A 15,860-nucleotide genomic window follows, 5' to 3' on the forward strand; every position below is an offset into this window, starting at 1 on the left:
GAGCTTACATAACCAAGGCAACATAATACCTATATGCACTTTTATGGAAGCAGAAAAACAAAGTTAATTAAGACCCGTGGGATTACTTGTAATAAAGATTTAAATGCAAAAGATACGAGAGTGGACTGTTTCTGTCAGTGGTGTTTTTGCGATATCCTAACAAGATTAGTGGACTAAATGTTATGTTTATGTGTTGCTGCTTGCTTCAGCAACATATTATACAGTACAAATCTAATACGCAATATTATGTTTACATTGTTTTTAGTTTATCTTTGTAAAATCTGTAGTCATCTTTGTTCATGCCTTACTAGTCAAGCTAAAGTAAGGCTAAAGTAAGTTAGCCTTGTTTACAAAGTTGCCGCCATGTTACAATTAACTTTCTGTAATAGCTACTTTGTTTCTTCCAGGCGTTGAGTTTTTCTTTTCTTCTAAGATACGTATGTTTATACGAGTGTGAGTACGTATGTGTTTTAAGTTAGTTTTGGTCAGTCGAATTAACTACAGTTACTTGTATGGACAATTATGCCGCCGCCCATGTGGTAATGTGGTTCCAGCAGTAGGTAGCAAAATCTACGACAAGACTGATCAGTATAACTTGTGTTGTTTTCTAACTAAACCGAATGATGATACCAGTAACGTTAGGTTGTTTTCATTTGTTTGTTCCGACACGCACGCTGCTAGTCTAGTTCAGAGTGTTAGCTAACACATGCTGTTTCGCCTTTTTTACACTGTTCAAGCATGTTGAAATGTGTATAGCTTCAGTACGTAGCAAAAGCTTTACATCTAGTGTTTTCTTACAAAACTAACGTTGTATATAGGTTGTTTAAATGATTTTGTTTGTCTGAACAAGTAGCTGCTAGTCCAGCTAGCAATTGTTAGCTAACACATGCTGTTGTGCCTTTGTTACAGTAACTTACACACTGAGGTTAAGCAATGTTGCTTGGTTCTGACTTATGCATTTGATTTTCCTGCATTTCATCTGTGTATTTTCTTTGTCTGTTTATGGTGGATAACTGACTTTCATTCATTATTCCCTGCTCTAGAATGTTGGCAAGAGGCGATGAGATATTTGGTGCGCTTCCAAACAGGTTCTAGCGTTGAAACGACGGACGATGACAAGAAGAGAAAGAGAATCTCAAATTCCAAGTACAGACCCCAGGCCTCTTCTGATGAAGAGGAGTCTAGTCTTCCAGATGCACCAGCAGTGCTGTCGTTTGGACAACCTCTTTTGAGCTTTGAAAACATTGTTCCTGGTAACAAGGTTTCAGTGCTGCCCGATGCTCCAGAAGTTGCATCGATTCCAGAAAACCAGGAAAATGTTGTGCCATCTGTAGACTTCAGAGGTGGTATGTAAAATTGCTGTGACGCTTGATTTGTGATCCTGCCACTAAACTATACCCTTTGTTAGATTTTCAAATTTCTGTTTCCTCTTTCTCAGAACCAGGTTTCTCCCCAGAAATTCAGACTCCACTTCACAGAGCCAAGAGTTTGAGTACAAGTAAGTGATGTTATTTGTGACGTTTTTTTGTCTTGGAAACTATTGCTTCTATTTAAGATAAGGAATCCTTTAATCATAATCTGTTTTTCATTAGGACACTTGACTGGTTACTCGCCGCAGCAGTTTCTGGATGAAAGGTGTCGAGGTGTGTTGTACATTCCATTAGCATTGCACAGTTCAATTATAGTTTCATTACTGAATATGCAATACTCTGCACTGAAGTTAAAGCTGTTATGTTTGCTCTTCCAGCTCGTCAAGTACTAAGCTTTACACCCCCAGCAGCAAATTTACCCTGGCAGCATATGGGTGAAAACGCTGGAGGTATGTAATATGTTGCGCTAAACTAAGTGTTCCATTTTAAGTCCAATTCATTAAATGTATGCAATAACTTCAAACATATTTTTACGTCAATGATTATCAATAGGAGAAAGTCATTGCTCTGTAATTGGCCCTTGGACTCCCCTGGCATCTCGTGTACAGCATGAAGTTTTCAGCTATGAAGGTATATTTTAGGCCTATGTCTTAGTGTCCAGTGTTTTAAAAGTATTGAAAATAGTGCCTTTAGGTGTTTTTTTTTTTTTGTTGTTGTTTTGTTTTTTAATGTAGATTTCCAGAGACTCCAGAATGAAAAACAAGCCGTGATGGAGGAGAACCAAGCCCTTAGGGAGGAGAACCAAGCCCTTAGGGAGGAGAACCAAGCCCTTAGGGAGGAGAACCAAGCTCTGAGGGAGGAGAACCAAGCTCTGAGGGAGGAGAACCAAGCTCTGAGGGAAAGCACTGCACGAGCAGGTAAGAACATGCACAAAAAAGTCAAACTTAGGAAAGAGTATGTGATGTATGTACAAAATTACCATATGCCTTTCATTTTGTAGCTTCGGATGACAGCGGCTCACTTCAAGAGCAGGTGAAGCAAGTTGGGACAATGTTGAAGACGTTTGCTCGCACTGGGCAATCAGGTACAACTTGCAAACAACACCTGTGGTTGTTGGTTTAATTCCCACTGGGGCCACCTATACATGTAGTAGACCTAGATATAAATGTCATAGTTTAGTAGTTGAGGGACCAGGACTGACTATTATTTTATTTAACCCCTGTAGGTGCAGATCAGACCTTAATGCTGCAACGTCTTGGAGAGTTTGGCGTGAAGGCGGAAAAAGGCGCCGCACAGCTGAGAGGGACCCACAGCCGACCCCTTAAACCTAGGCTGACTACTGACATCCCAGCATCACTGACAACTGGAACCCTTTCTTTATCCTGCAGTCAGTAACATCAAGACCCCTAAAGAAGCCAGAAGTGTCAGACTGCACTCCCCAATCCACACTGTTCACTGTGGATATTATCATAGTGCTTAACTTATTATATTGTTAAATATAGCTTGTAAATCCTTGTGCCACAGGTCAGCATTGCAGTTATATCTGTTCTACTACTTTTTTTACCTCAGTATTTTTTATATATATTTGAAGATGTTTATCACAGATACAAGAGACATCTTGTACCCCAGGTCAGCAATGCCATTATAATGGTCTATTCTACTCCAGAGCTTTATTCTAAATTATTACCACTTATCTTATTGTTAGAAATGGCTTGTAAATGTGATGTTATACCTGAATTTTTTTTGGTGTCCTGCACATTCTTTGGTACCAGATATACTCATTACTTATGTTTACTGGTAATTCTTTTCATGCCAGAGCTGACCTCTTTATATTATTAACAATTATTGTAAGTGTTATAATTTGCTTGTAAGCTAAGGCTGTTTTTTTTTTTTTACAATTTAATTGGAAACCTGCATGTGTGTGTGTGTGTGTGTGTGTGTGTGTGTGTATTTATTTATTTTTTTTTCTCTTTTTTTCTGTTATTTATATTTCAGGGATCTGACATCATGTTTCAATGACAGTTACTGTACTTTGAAATGTGGAATTAAAACTGTCAAATGGAAATTTGTCTGGTTTGATCAATCATTATTCTTGATAAACTGCATAATATATATATATATATATATAATATATATATAAATAAATAAATAAGCAAGCGGCGACCGATCGCTCGAAAATAGCGTTTGCCTCCGACGGGCCGCGGAAGGGTCGCCTTTGATACAATTAAAGTCTACTGTGTCAAACAGTCAACATGTTGCTTTTGGCTAGGTTTAAAACAAGAAAAGGGGCACTTTAAGATAAACAAGGTAACATAATATATGCACTTTTATGAAGGCAGAAAAACAAACGCTGCGTCTGAAATCGCATACTGCATACTGGGTACTACATTTGAATTTGAACGTTCGACCGTTAGAACAGTACATTCTAAATAGTATGAATGTGGGTAGTATGAATTAAATTCGGACATACTACATCTGCCATTTTGACATTGATACGTGACATACATCGTCACAACAGCGCATACATTTAAAGAGCCCAATCTACAGAGCGAACATCGGCGATGTTTTTCGCTATTCTTACTGCTTTCGTCTGTGATTTTTACGTCGTTTGAATTAACAGTTGAAAGCAGGTATCGGTTAGCTGCTTGCAGAAAAATGTGTAACCTATTGAAATTATATTCTAAAAAACAAAAACTACATATTTACAGACTGTGAGCAGCATCATATAGGCTGCTGTCACTGGCCTTTGACATCCAAGTCCTGCATGACATTGTGCACAAAATGAGCAGGTCGGGTATGTCATCTGGGTTTTGAGGGGCTGATTGCCTTCCCCACCACAGATGACCTGGAGGCAGTGGAAGCAGCTTTTCTTCTGGTAACTGGAAAAATAGATGGCTGTCACATACAAACTAAACCAGCAGCAAGTGTAGCCTAATGTTATTTTAACAGGAAGCAGTTTATCCTGTTCAGCTGCAGGCCACCAGCAGGGGAAATACTTTATATTTTTGTTGAGTATCCCGGGTCTGTGTATGATGCCAGGGTGCTGAAGAACAGCTCTTTTTACACTGGAGGCCTGTATCCACCTGCAGGAAAAGGCATCCTGGGAGATGGTGTATGTCCTTGTTTGAGTGCACCCATCTGCCTCATCACAGTATACAGAATCTTGTACAGGTTTGTTTCAACACCAATGATGCTCGTGCAGAGAACATTGTTGAGAGAGCCTTTGGGATGCTGAAGACAAGCTGGTGCTCCATCTTCTTCTTCTTCAAGGCCCTGGAAGTGAGTTCTGTCTTTGTGCCAAATGTTGCTGCATGCAGTACAGTGCTCCACAACCTCAGTCTTCTGAATGAGGACATTGCTGATCCAGAAGTTGTGGAGGATCATGACTATGACCCACCGGAACCCGAAAAACACAGAAGCTAGCATGGAGAACATGTGCGGGACAATCTATCCACAGCTGTGTCCCACCAGATGACCGTGTGCCAGCTCTTCAAGAGCAGGATTACCTGTAGGACAATTGAACAGGTTAAGACTCTGCAAATCAGTTTATGTTCTCATAGTGCTATTGTTTAAGCTTGTGTCAGTTCAGACAGGAACCACTTTGGCAAGTTTACTTGAGTTTATTGAACACAATTTATCTTTGGCGGTATGGTTCCTTATGGGGGTTCTTGCTCCCAGAATAATTGAACATACAAGAGCTTTAACATTAACCCCCCGGAACCATAAATTTAGAAATACATAATAATTAAGACTTTTAATAAAGTCTTTAAAGCAAACGGTGGTAATCATGTAGATGTGGCAGTGGTACGTCTATCCTGTAGCCTGCTTATAAAGATGGGTGTCTCTCCGCAATGAGGTCCATGCCAGCTAAGATTTTTGGAAGCCTTAGTGATCTGAAACAAACAAGACAACAGCCAGAAGGTGTGCAGTAATGTGCTCATGCATATAATGGGGAGGGAGGGAGGGTTGCGAGTCGTTGAGCATACTTACCGAGCAGTAGTGGCACGTATATATATGTCCCGTGTCTAATAGGAGAGATGTGGTGATTGGAGCGATTTGACAGCTGACCGCATCAGCTGTTCACAGCCTTGCCTCCGTGGCCTGACTGAACTGACGCTGTGCTCGATTTCAGACAGGAACCACTTTGGCAAGTTTACTTGAGTTTATTGAACACAATTTATCTTTGGCGGTATGGTTCCTTATGGGGGTTCTTGCTCCCAGAATAATTGAACATACAAGAGCTTTAACATTAACCCCCAAAACATAATGAGAGTATTACGGCCTGAAGAAGAACCCCCAAAACCCACCTTGTTCCAGTCCTGCAAAGAGAAAAGACAGTGTTATTGAGATATCCTTAAATGTAACCTACTGGCTAGCGAAGGGGTATCTCCCTTCTTATGAGGCAGAAAATAGCGGGCCGCTCTATAATTAAGGTAGCTGGTAATAGCAGCGAGGGTATTTTCTCCAGCGGGAGAACCGCAAACGAGCAGCATGTCCCTGAGCTTGGTATGAGTGGTAGGAGAGTAGCGTTTCCTTGTTTCCTTCCTGCAAAAGAGAAAGATAATGTTATGGAGAAGTCCTTAAGCAGCCTATGGTAGGAGAGGCGTGTTCTCATGTCTAAAGCGAGGGAGAGAATAGCAAGTCCCCTCTTATTTTAAGTAGCAGGGGTGTTCATCCTCTGCTGAAGGATGAACAGCAGTCTCCTGCAGCCAGAGCAGCAAAGGGTGCTCTCTCCAGCTGGAGAGAACAGCAGGTCCCTTTCTTCTGAGGGGGAGTTCGTCCCTCACTTGAGGGATAACAGCGGCCCCCTCAGGTATCGCGGCAAGGGGTGATCTCCTTCGAGAGAAAACAGCAGCCCCTTTTCCTTTATAATTATTTGTTTTATTTTTTATTTTTTTTCATTTCCTTTCTCATGTCCTTCTCATTCAAGTTCGCCTTCTCCATCTAAGTAGCAGGGGTGTTCATTCTCTGCTGTAGAATGAACAGCAGTCCCCTGCAGCCAAAGCAGCAAAGGGTGCTCTCTCCAGCTGGAGAGAACAGCAGGTCCCTTTCTTCTGAGGGGGAGTTCGTCCCTCGCTTGAGGGATAACAGCGGCCCCCTCAGGTATCGCAGCAAGGGGTGATCTCCTTCGAGAGAAAACAGCAGCCCCTTTTCCTTTATAATTATTTTTTTTTTTATTTTTTTTTTTTTTCATTTCCTTTCTCATGTCCTTCTCATTCAAGTTCGCCTTCTCCATCTCCATTTAAGTAGCAGGGGTGTTCATTCTCTGCTGTAGAATGAACAGCAGTCCCCTGCAGCCAAAGCAGCAAAGGGTGCTCTCTCCAGCTGGAGAGAACAGCAGGTCCCTTTCTTATGAGGGGGAGTTTGTCCCTCGCTTGAGGGATAACAGCGGCCCCCTCAGGTATCGCGGCAAGGGGCAATCTCCCAGCAGGAGAAAACAGCAGCCCCTTTTCCTTTAATTTTTTTTTTTTTTTTGTATAAAATCTCCTTCTCATTCAACTTTGCCTTCTCCATCTCCATTAACAAAACAGCAGCCCCCTTTTTTTTTTTTTTTTTTTTTTTTTTTTTTTACGTAGCAGTGTGGGTTTTCTCTAAGCAGCAGTTCCTTCCTCATTCTTCTCATTCCTTCTAATTCGCTTCCTCATTCTTTTCATCCTCCATCTCCTTCTCCTCATTCTTCTCCTTCCTTATTTCCTTCTTCTCATCCTCCTCCTCATCCTTATTATCCTCCTCATTTTCCATCTCCTCATCCTCTTCCTTATCCTTATTATCCTCCTCATTCTTCATTTTCCCCTCCTCATCCTCCTCTTCATTCTTCATCTCCTTCTCATCCTCCTCCTCCTCCTCCTCTTCATTCTTCATCTCCTTCTCATCCTCCTCCTCATCATCCTCCTCTTCATTCTTCATCTCCTTCTCATCCTCCTCCTCATCCTCCTCCTCATTCTTCTCATCCTCCTCCTCATTCTCCTTTTTCCCTTGCGGTCAGTGTCGTATTTTATTATTATTGAATGTACGTAGTACAAAATATCCACTGGTTATAACCAACAATATTTAGCTGTAGATCAGCTAAAAACATTACTCTGCTTCAGAGACTGTCCAAAAACGGTTCATGGGAGAAACAGACATGTCTATAATCACATACTTATCAATATGAAGTAATAAAATCCAGATTGTCAAATACGCAGGCGTTTCAGAACATTTTGTGAGCACAGATACTCAACACTACTTAATAAGGTGCCATATATTTCAAGAATAAGGTCACTTGATTTATTTTTTTTTTTTTTGGATGACGTGACTCAATACAACAGCTGACTACATGAACGCTCTTACCTTCTAAACGCAGATTTGCGGCCATTTTGTGGACTGAAATGTTGAATAAACCCCGAAACACACGTGAACGTAGTCATGTGGTGAGTCTGGCCAATCGTGAACAGCTGTATTGTCATAGGCGCTCCAGCTGTCACTCTGGAGAAGTGCAGGCTGAATCAGCCGGCTGCTCTCGAACACTCTCGCGATACTTGATGGCACACGTGACGGTCATGTGCGTCGGCGCAGTCTTAGTCAGACAATATTCTACTCGGTATGCACTGCTGCAGTCAGATTTGCGATTGGTTTGCATGGTGCTGGTTTGTCGAACACACCTGATGCACTTCGAGTCAGCTGCTCAAGATAGGATGCAGCCAGTAATTCTCACTAATGATTCCCGATGGTTTCAGAGGATGGTTAGTCATTGTCGCCCTCTGTTGTTCCAAGAGGTACACCAGGGTTCTTACGGCCTTGAGTAAATCCAAGCACTTCCAAGACATTTAATTTTCCAGCACTTCAGACTGGGTAAATTACCCCTTTTTTTTTTTTTTTTGCGCTGCATAAATACTCTTACCTTAGTTAAGCACATGCACAGATACCCAACGGACACCCTTACTTGTAAAACGTTTGGATTTTAAGGTGCATAAGCAATTCCATAGTTCTAGACAAATCATCAAATTGCCAACAGGTGGCGCACTTGGCCCTGTACAACGGTTTGTATAGATGTCCTTACAATAATGATATCCTTAGATTTTGTCCCAATAACGATTAATGTTTGTGGGAGAATGACACATCATGCTCATACATCCTTCCATGTGATTTTTGTAGCATAACAGATGGTTAATCCATTCGGAATTTAATTTACAGACTTGTAACATTTCCCTGATTGATGACTGACGATTCCACTGCATTTCGCGGACTAGCCACAAATTAATTCTTGTTTACATTATTCCGCTGTTGTGATGACGATGTTCGAGAGAGTCAGTCCAGTGACATGATCTGACACGACTGTAGCATTCAACAACGTGTGTGATTATAAAATGGCAATAATAACTTAACCTGATGCTGGGGAACCCTGCATATGATTGTATGCATTGCAGTCTTAGAATGTGGTTTAACTGAGCAGGGAATATTTATTTATTTATTTATTTTGCGTAATAGAGCACTCCACAGCCACAGGCGCAGACTCGAGCGGAGCTGCTTATAAAATGAACCATGGTTACCCATAAGAGCAAATATTAACTCAAATATGCACATTTCCAGGCAATTATTAAATCCAAGCGCTTATACAATTAACCCTGAAAACACTGCATTAATTTTCAGCATTTTGGAGGATTCGAACACCCGTACTATGACCCTGTACGATGGCGAATGTGACGCGTATGAGCCAAAGAGTTAGCCAAGCGTTTGATCAGGTGCGCGCTCAGTCAGCGGAGGCTCGCAGTTGAGGCGGCAAAAGCATTAAATACCTCCGATGCACGGCAGGACTAGCACATGATTTTGGACAATATAAACCTCACAAGCAAGCAGTCCCATATCTTGATAGCTTAAACGAATATCTTCTTAGTGTGTGGAGTGGGGCGGGATCGCCCGCAGTCGGACATAGGAGTAGCGAAGGGTGCTCTTTAAACAGCTGAAATCAGCGTGCACCTGTAAAGCAGGAAGCCTTTTTATATATATATATATATATATATATATATATATATATATATATATATATATATATATATATATATATTTTATATGGTCAGACTTTAATTTAGGCAACAGCATAAGCCCTTTGTCTGATACGTTTTAGCATTTATACGAGCAAAATTACGATCTGTACATGTAGTATAAAGCACTTGATCGTGTTTGAGCAACAGCAAATCGCGGATTAAACCCAGTGTGTTGTAGTAGTCAGATAAGTTTGATGAAGCATCCCTGAAGCAGCAGCCGTTAATATCGACAGCCTTGACCACAGATTAACGAGGCTCGTGGGTATATTAACTGTGTTACTGGTGTGGTAATATATAGCATGCCTCACAACGTAACTGAACAAGCTTTTCAATAAACAATGTCTGAAGCATGTTCGCCAAATAGCACTAGTTTGTAAAAAATGAAATACTTTGCTTAGCTTCGTGAAGACGTCCAAAGATGAATTAAAGTTGAAATTGCCAGTTGTTCGTGGATGCTTTGATTCGTTGAATATATGGCTTCTTCCAGCGAGTAGCAGATCTCGTGTGTGATTTGGTCGTATTAGTACACACTGACGATGAATCGCGTGCTTAGAGTCTATATCAAGCTCACTTGTATCAATTCAGTCTGTTGCTTGACAAACAAACACGGCGAATTCGCTTAAGTTCGCGACTGAAATCTGGTGAGATACTCTGTGGGAATCCTGCCAAACCTGATTTGACGCTTCGTATGGAGATAGATTCGCCGTCTGATAGATCCTGAGCGAGCAAAGGCTCTCGTGAGCAGTTTGAGCCTTGCGAGTCGTTGAGCATACTTACCGAGCAGTAGTGGCACGTATATATATGTCCCGTGTCTAATAGGAGAGATGTGGTGATTGGAGCGATTTGACAGATGACCGCATCAGCTGTTCACAGCCTTGCCTCCGTGGCCTGACTGAACTGACGCTGCGCTTGATTTATGAAGGTAATTTTAAGACAGTCAAATCAATATATATATATATATTAGTTATTTAATAAGTATACATATAAATATATATCACATAAATATGAATAAATACTAGTGCTGGGCGGTATACCGGTTCATACCGAAAACCGGTGTATATTTTCGTTTATGATATTAATTTTTAAAATGCCGCCATACCGGTGTATTTAATTACTCAACGTTGGAAACGAACGTTATGCTGCGCTGCAGTCGTGCGACACTGTTTCAGATGGACCCTTTACAATGTTGCACTTCTAAGCAGCGACTGCGAGGCATATATATGTATACAGTACAGAACAGACCAAAAGTTTGGACACACCTTCCCATTCAAAGAGTTTTCTTTATTTTCATGACTATGAAAATTGTAGTCACACTGAAGGCATCAAAACTATTAATTAACACATGTGGAATTATATACATAACAAAAAAGTGTGAAACAACTGAAATATGTTATATTGTAGGTTCTTCAAAGTAGCCACCTTTTGCTTTGATTACTGCTTTGCACACTCTTGGCATTCTCTTGATTTGCTTCAGGACCTTAGCCGCAAACACGTCTTGGAATATCAACCAGCAGAAAATGCATTGTACAACTTATGCATGAAAAAAAAAAAAACTCAATGAATATCAGTCCATCGCTTCACTCCATATTCATTTATATGTAACCCACACAATTGACTATCATGTTATAATCACTTACTGTGTATGTCTTTTAATAACTATTGGATAGCTTAAGGATACATATTAATGTCTAGTATGTATGTATTTGAATCTGTTAGCTTGAAACAGTCCTGACCATCAGTTATTTGTCAAATGTATCATATTCTTGTTATAGGAATCATGTCCAAAATTATACCCTGCAAGAGCGGGAATATTCGGACCACATGCTTGAAAAGATAACATATGATTTATGATACCCCAAGCCAAGACAATATCTGATTGATCAACACAACATTTGAGGTGTGGCCAACAGGCCAGTTTAAATACTCAGGACACCATAAAATTTTGATTTTAGTTTTAGCTTTGCTTTTGCTATCAGTCATGTCAGCTTTTATTATGCTTTTAGCTTTCTGATAACAATAAAAATAATAACCCGCAACGAACTGTTGCACACTGTAACATTAATAAAACATATCGGTGTTATTGGTTACTTCAGTAACACAAGCTTACTTCAAGCTGCCTTGAAGGACAAGCGGAAGAGTAAGATAATGCCACTCTGTGTCTCTCCTGAGAGCTCATCTTTACAGACTGAGACGATGGAAGGTCAAATATTATAAAAAATATTTCGTACTACAAAGCACGACGTATTGCATACAAATCACCACGAAAGCGTTCCAATATGTGCCACTGAGTGACGTCTGTACTTCCAAGTCAGAGAGCACCTGTCCATCAAAAGCTCACTTTCCGAGTATTTTCAAATCTTTGAAAAACATTAACAAAGAATGCGGCTTATTTGAAGAGCCTGTTAAATTTGTGAGACTGAGTTTTTTTTTTTTTTTTTCATATTCATTGTGTATTTCTTCTTTTGTAATGGCATATTTTTGATTGTTTCTGAAAAAGTTATGTTCGGTTTTATAAAGTTACGTTCATTTTTCTTTAAACAAATATAAATTCCATAGGGGACGCCCTCTTCAGTCATTTCAGACACACGTCAGGACTTCTTGGCTGAGGACTTCCCCGGACTTCACCTGAAGTACGCCCTCCAGAGCCGGCTTAGGCTTGGAAGTCTCTGGCCCAGAGCGTTCCCAGCAAACATTGGTCTGATGGCGATGTTGTGTACCCGGCCAAAAATAGTTGCGGTAGGAAGGCATAAATCGGTAAAAATATTTAACACAGAACATTTCCTAAGAATGCATTCAGATACGTTTGTACATGTCTATAGTTCTATGGGCTTGTATGTATAATTGTTACTTTGACTTTTATCTACGTGTAGTTCAATATATACCCTGTTGAGAATCAGTTGTGAGAGGACATCATTAGGTGACGTCTTTTAGACGTGCATTACACTTCCATCATGACCCTCTGTGAAATCCTTGTTCAATATGCAAAAGCTGTGCTTACACCTTGATTGACAAATAGTTTTTAAGAGATTTTAAAGAGGTTGTGACAGGGATGGAAAGTAGCACCCGCCACCAGCCATTCAGATACCGATTTGTTTTTACAAGTAAACTGGCTGATTCAGATATTGATTTCCGCGAAATCTTTAAGCAACAAACAAGAAAGAAGCAAAGTGTGCATAAACAAGATGTTTATTTGGTATTTAATAGGCCAAACTGGCTTTTGGCTATTGAAAACAATAACCGTAATCATCTGAAATTAATGACAGTAACTGCACATTAAGTAGCCTACACTCAATACAAACATAAATGGTACAGACATCAGCATTCAGCTTTTGCTTTTGAATTGGGTTGAAACTAAATAGAACTGGCCTTAAATTTAAAAAAAAAAATAACTGTAACCATGTGAAATTTAAAGGCAATAACTGCATAGTTCTACAGTACAAACAACACAATCAACACACATTCAATAAGAGGTTTCTTAATCAACAGTCAGTATTTGTTTTAGTTTTTAAAATTGGTTTTACATTTAAAAGAGGTTCTTTACCAGTGAGTCCAAATAAAATGATGCTATATAAATATTACTCCAAAAAGTTAAAATCTAATTATGTTGGTGCAAATAAAACAAAGATGCAAAGTGTTTCAGTAATCCAGTTAAAAGAAAAAAATAAGGTAATGATTCAGATCTATATTTTTTTACTTGAGCCAATGAAAAATAAATAACTATTGTCTCAAGTTAAAAAATATAGATGTGTATAATGAGAGCGGGTCAACCAATGGCTTAAATGAAGGGCAATCATCGCCAATGACATTATGTCGAGTGCAAAAGAATCCGTGAACCGTTTTTTTCAACTGGTTTATTGAATAGAACTGTCCGAAAGAAGCGGTTGTGTGTGTGTGTGTGTGTGTGTGTGTATATCTTTGCCAGTAGGTTTCTTCAAGGATCTTGGAGACATTGCCTCATTTCTTCTGAATTTCGTCTGTCTCAGTTTGTTCTGTCTCTTCATGTCATTCCAGATTGACTGGATATCGGTGAGATCAGGCCTCAAAACCATTTCTTTTTTTCTTTTTTTGTTGGTGAAAATACTAATGGCCTAAGACCCCCAGTATATTGTACTGCCTACTGAACAGTACTACATACATATGTATGTATGTATGTATGTGTGTGCATTTTAGTGTGTCAAGTCAACTTTATTTATATAGCGCTTTAAACAAAATACATTGCCTTAAACCAACTGAAGAACATTCATTAGGAACAGTGTGTCAATAATGCAAAATGATAGTTAAAGGCAGTTCATCATTGAATTCAGTGATGTCATCTCTGTTCAGTTTAAATAGTATCTGTGCATTTATTTGCAATCAAGTCAACGATATCGCTGTAGATGAAGTGACCCCAACCAAGCAAGCCAGAGGCGACAGCGGCAAGCAACCGAAACTCCATCGGTGACAGAATGGAGAAAAAAACCTTGGGAGAAACCAGGCTCAGTTGGGAGGCCAGTTCTCCTCTGACCAGACGAAACCAGCAATTCAGTTCCAGGCTGCAGCATAGTCAGATTTTGCGGAAGAATCATCTGTTTCCTGTGGTCTTGTTCTGGTGGTCCTCTGAGACAAGGTCTTTACAGGAGATCTGTATCTGGGGCTCTAGTTGTCCTGGTCTCCGCTGTCTTTCAGGGCAGTAGAGGTCCTTTCTAGGTGCTCATCCACCATCTGGTCTGGATACGTGCTGGATCCGGGGGACTGCAGTGACCCTCTGATCTGTATAAAAACTGGATCTGGTGGCTACGGTGACCTCGGAAAAAGAGAAAAACAGACTAATATTAGCATAGATGCCATTCTTCTAATGATGTAGCAAGTACATAGGGTGTTATGGGAAGTGTCCCCGGTTTCGGTTTACCTAATTAATGCAGTCTAAAAATCCTTTAACGGATTTGGATATTAAAAGCATATTAGTATTTTATGTGTAAGCCAGGCCAAAACGATTGGTCTTTAATATAGATTTAAACTGCAAGAGTGTGTCTAACAATGTTAGGTAGTTGATTTTAATAGCATTATGATAACATAGCAGACGTAGAGGATTATAATGTAAAAGGAGCTCATTCAAATACTGAAGTGCTAAGCCATTCAGGGCTTTATAAGTAATAAGCAATATTTTAAAATCTATATGATGTTTGATAGGGAGCCAGTGCTGTGTTGACAGGACCGGGTTATATGGTCATACTTCCTGGTTCTAGTTATAATTCTTGCTGCTGCATTTTGGACTAGCTGTGTAGTTTGTTTACTAAGCATGCAGAACAACCACCCAATAAAGCATTACAATAATCTAACCTTGAGGTCACAAATGCATGGATTAACATTTCTGCGTTTGACATTGAGAGAATAGGCCGTAATTTAGGCATATTATGAAATGGAAAAATGCAGTTTTACAAATGCTAGAAACGTGGCTTTCTAAGGTAAGATTGTGATCAAATATCACACCTAGGTTCCTAACTAATGATGAAGAATTGACAGAGCAGCCATCAAGTCTTAGACAGTGTTCTATGTTATTATATGCAGAGTTTTTAGGTCCTATAAGTGTGTGTAATAATCAAATATGATCAAAGACTATAGAAAGGGACTTTGATATGTACAGGGCAACAACTCCATTAAGGCAGATATGCCCTAAAATTCAAGATACCGGGTCAAAAATGCTCCTAATTTTTTTTTCATCTATTTGTCATCTGATTACCGTATTTTCCGGACTATAAGTCACACTTTTTTTCATAGTTTGGCTGATCCTGTGACTTATAGTCAGGTGCGACTTATTTTTCAAAATTAATTTGACATGAACCGAGAGAAATGAACCAATAGAAATGAACCAAGAGAAAATTTTACCGTCTACAGCAGAGAGAGGGCTGTAGACGGTAATGTTTTCTCTTGGTGCTTGGGTCTAAATAAATGCGACTTATAGTCCAGTGCGACTTATATATGTTTTTTTCCTCGTCATGACGTATTTTTGGACTGATGCGACTTATACTCAGGTGCGACTTATAGTCTGAAAAACACGGTAACTCATTATAATAAAATACTGACTTGATGTCAACGTCAAGTCTATATAAGCTAAGTCCAGATAGGTTACTCTTATATTTTACATTGATGAAGCGAAAAACATAATGTAGCACAAGCACAGCAGTGTTACGCAACACTCATTCCCTCATCTAGAGAGAACCGAGGTTACATTAGTAACCGAGAACATTCTTTTATGAGAGTCCTCTCGTCCTCTACGGAAACCCAATGTAAAGTTCTTGACAGGAAGGGAGCCGGCTTTGCATGAGGCATCGAGCGTCACCCGAGCTCTCTTGTGTGGAAGGGGCGGAGTCCAGGAAAGAGCTACACGGGGCTACACAGGTACCTACACGGGGAGTTACCTGGCATGCGAATGCTCTAAGGAATGTCTTCCGGTGTTCTCTGTGAACGGCGCTTTTTTACGGCGCGG

At 40.0% G+C, this 15,860-nt stretch overlaps 1 protein-coding gene across 6 annotated transcripts; it reads left to right on the forward strand.

Moving 5' to 3' along the window:
• Positions 1-244: 244 nt before the first annotated feature.
• LOC113069651 (uncharacterized) lies at positions 245-3,264 on the forward strand. 6 transcript variants are annotated; one of them, XM_026242818.1, is made up of 9 exons: positions 245-1,346; positions 1,439-1,498; positions 1,593-1,643; positions 1,748-1,819; positions 1,923-2,000; positions 2,105-2,187; positions 2,251-2,287; positions 2,371-2,454; positions 2,596-3,264. In XM_026242818.1, the coding sequence occupies exons 1-9, from the start codon at positions 887-889 to the stop codon at positions 2,763-2,765; spliced, it is 1,095 nt and encodes a 364-aa protein (XP_026098603.1). In that variant the 5' UTR covers positions 245-886; the 3' UTR covers positions 2,766-3,264. The 6 variants fall into 6 exon arrangements, with proteins under 6 accessions (XP_026098603.1, XP_026098605.1, XP_026098601.1 ...); XM_026242820.1 differs by having other exon boundaries at positions 2,105-2,166; XM_026242816.1 differs by having other exon boundaries at positions 246-1,346; positions 2,230-2,287.
• The last annotated feature ends 12,596 nt before the right edge of the window (positions 3,265-15,860 follow it).

This window comes from Carassius auratus, unplaced genomic scaffold, assembly GCF_003368295.1.
Source record: "Carassius auratus strain Wakin unplaced genomic scaffold, ASM336829v1 scaf_tig00002013, whole genome shotgun sequence".
Taxonomy (NCBI): domain Eukaryota; kingdom Metazoa; phylum Chordata; class Actinopteri; order Cypriniformes; family Cyprinidae; genus Carassius; species Carassius auratus.

Excerpts from the sequence above, each read along its gene's own strand:
- LOC113069651 (XM_026242815.1), top strand. The coding sequence starts at position 887 with ATGCTGTTGTGCCTTTGTTACAGTAACTTACACACTGAGGTTAAGCAA. Across the intron at positions 1,347-1,438 it reads ATCTGTAGACTTCAGAGGTG|AACCAGGTTTCTCCCCAGAA; the intron begins GTATGTAAAATT and ends CCTCTTTCTCAG. Across the intron at positions 2,455-2,595 it reads TGCTCGCACTGGGCAATCAG|GTGCAGATCAGACCTTAATG; the intron begins GTACAACTTGCA and ends TAACCCCTGTAG.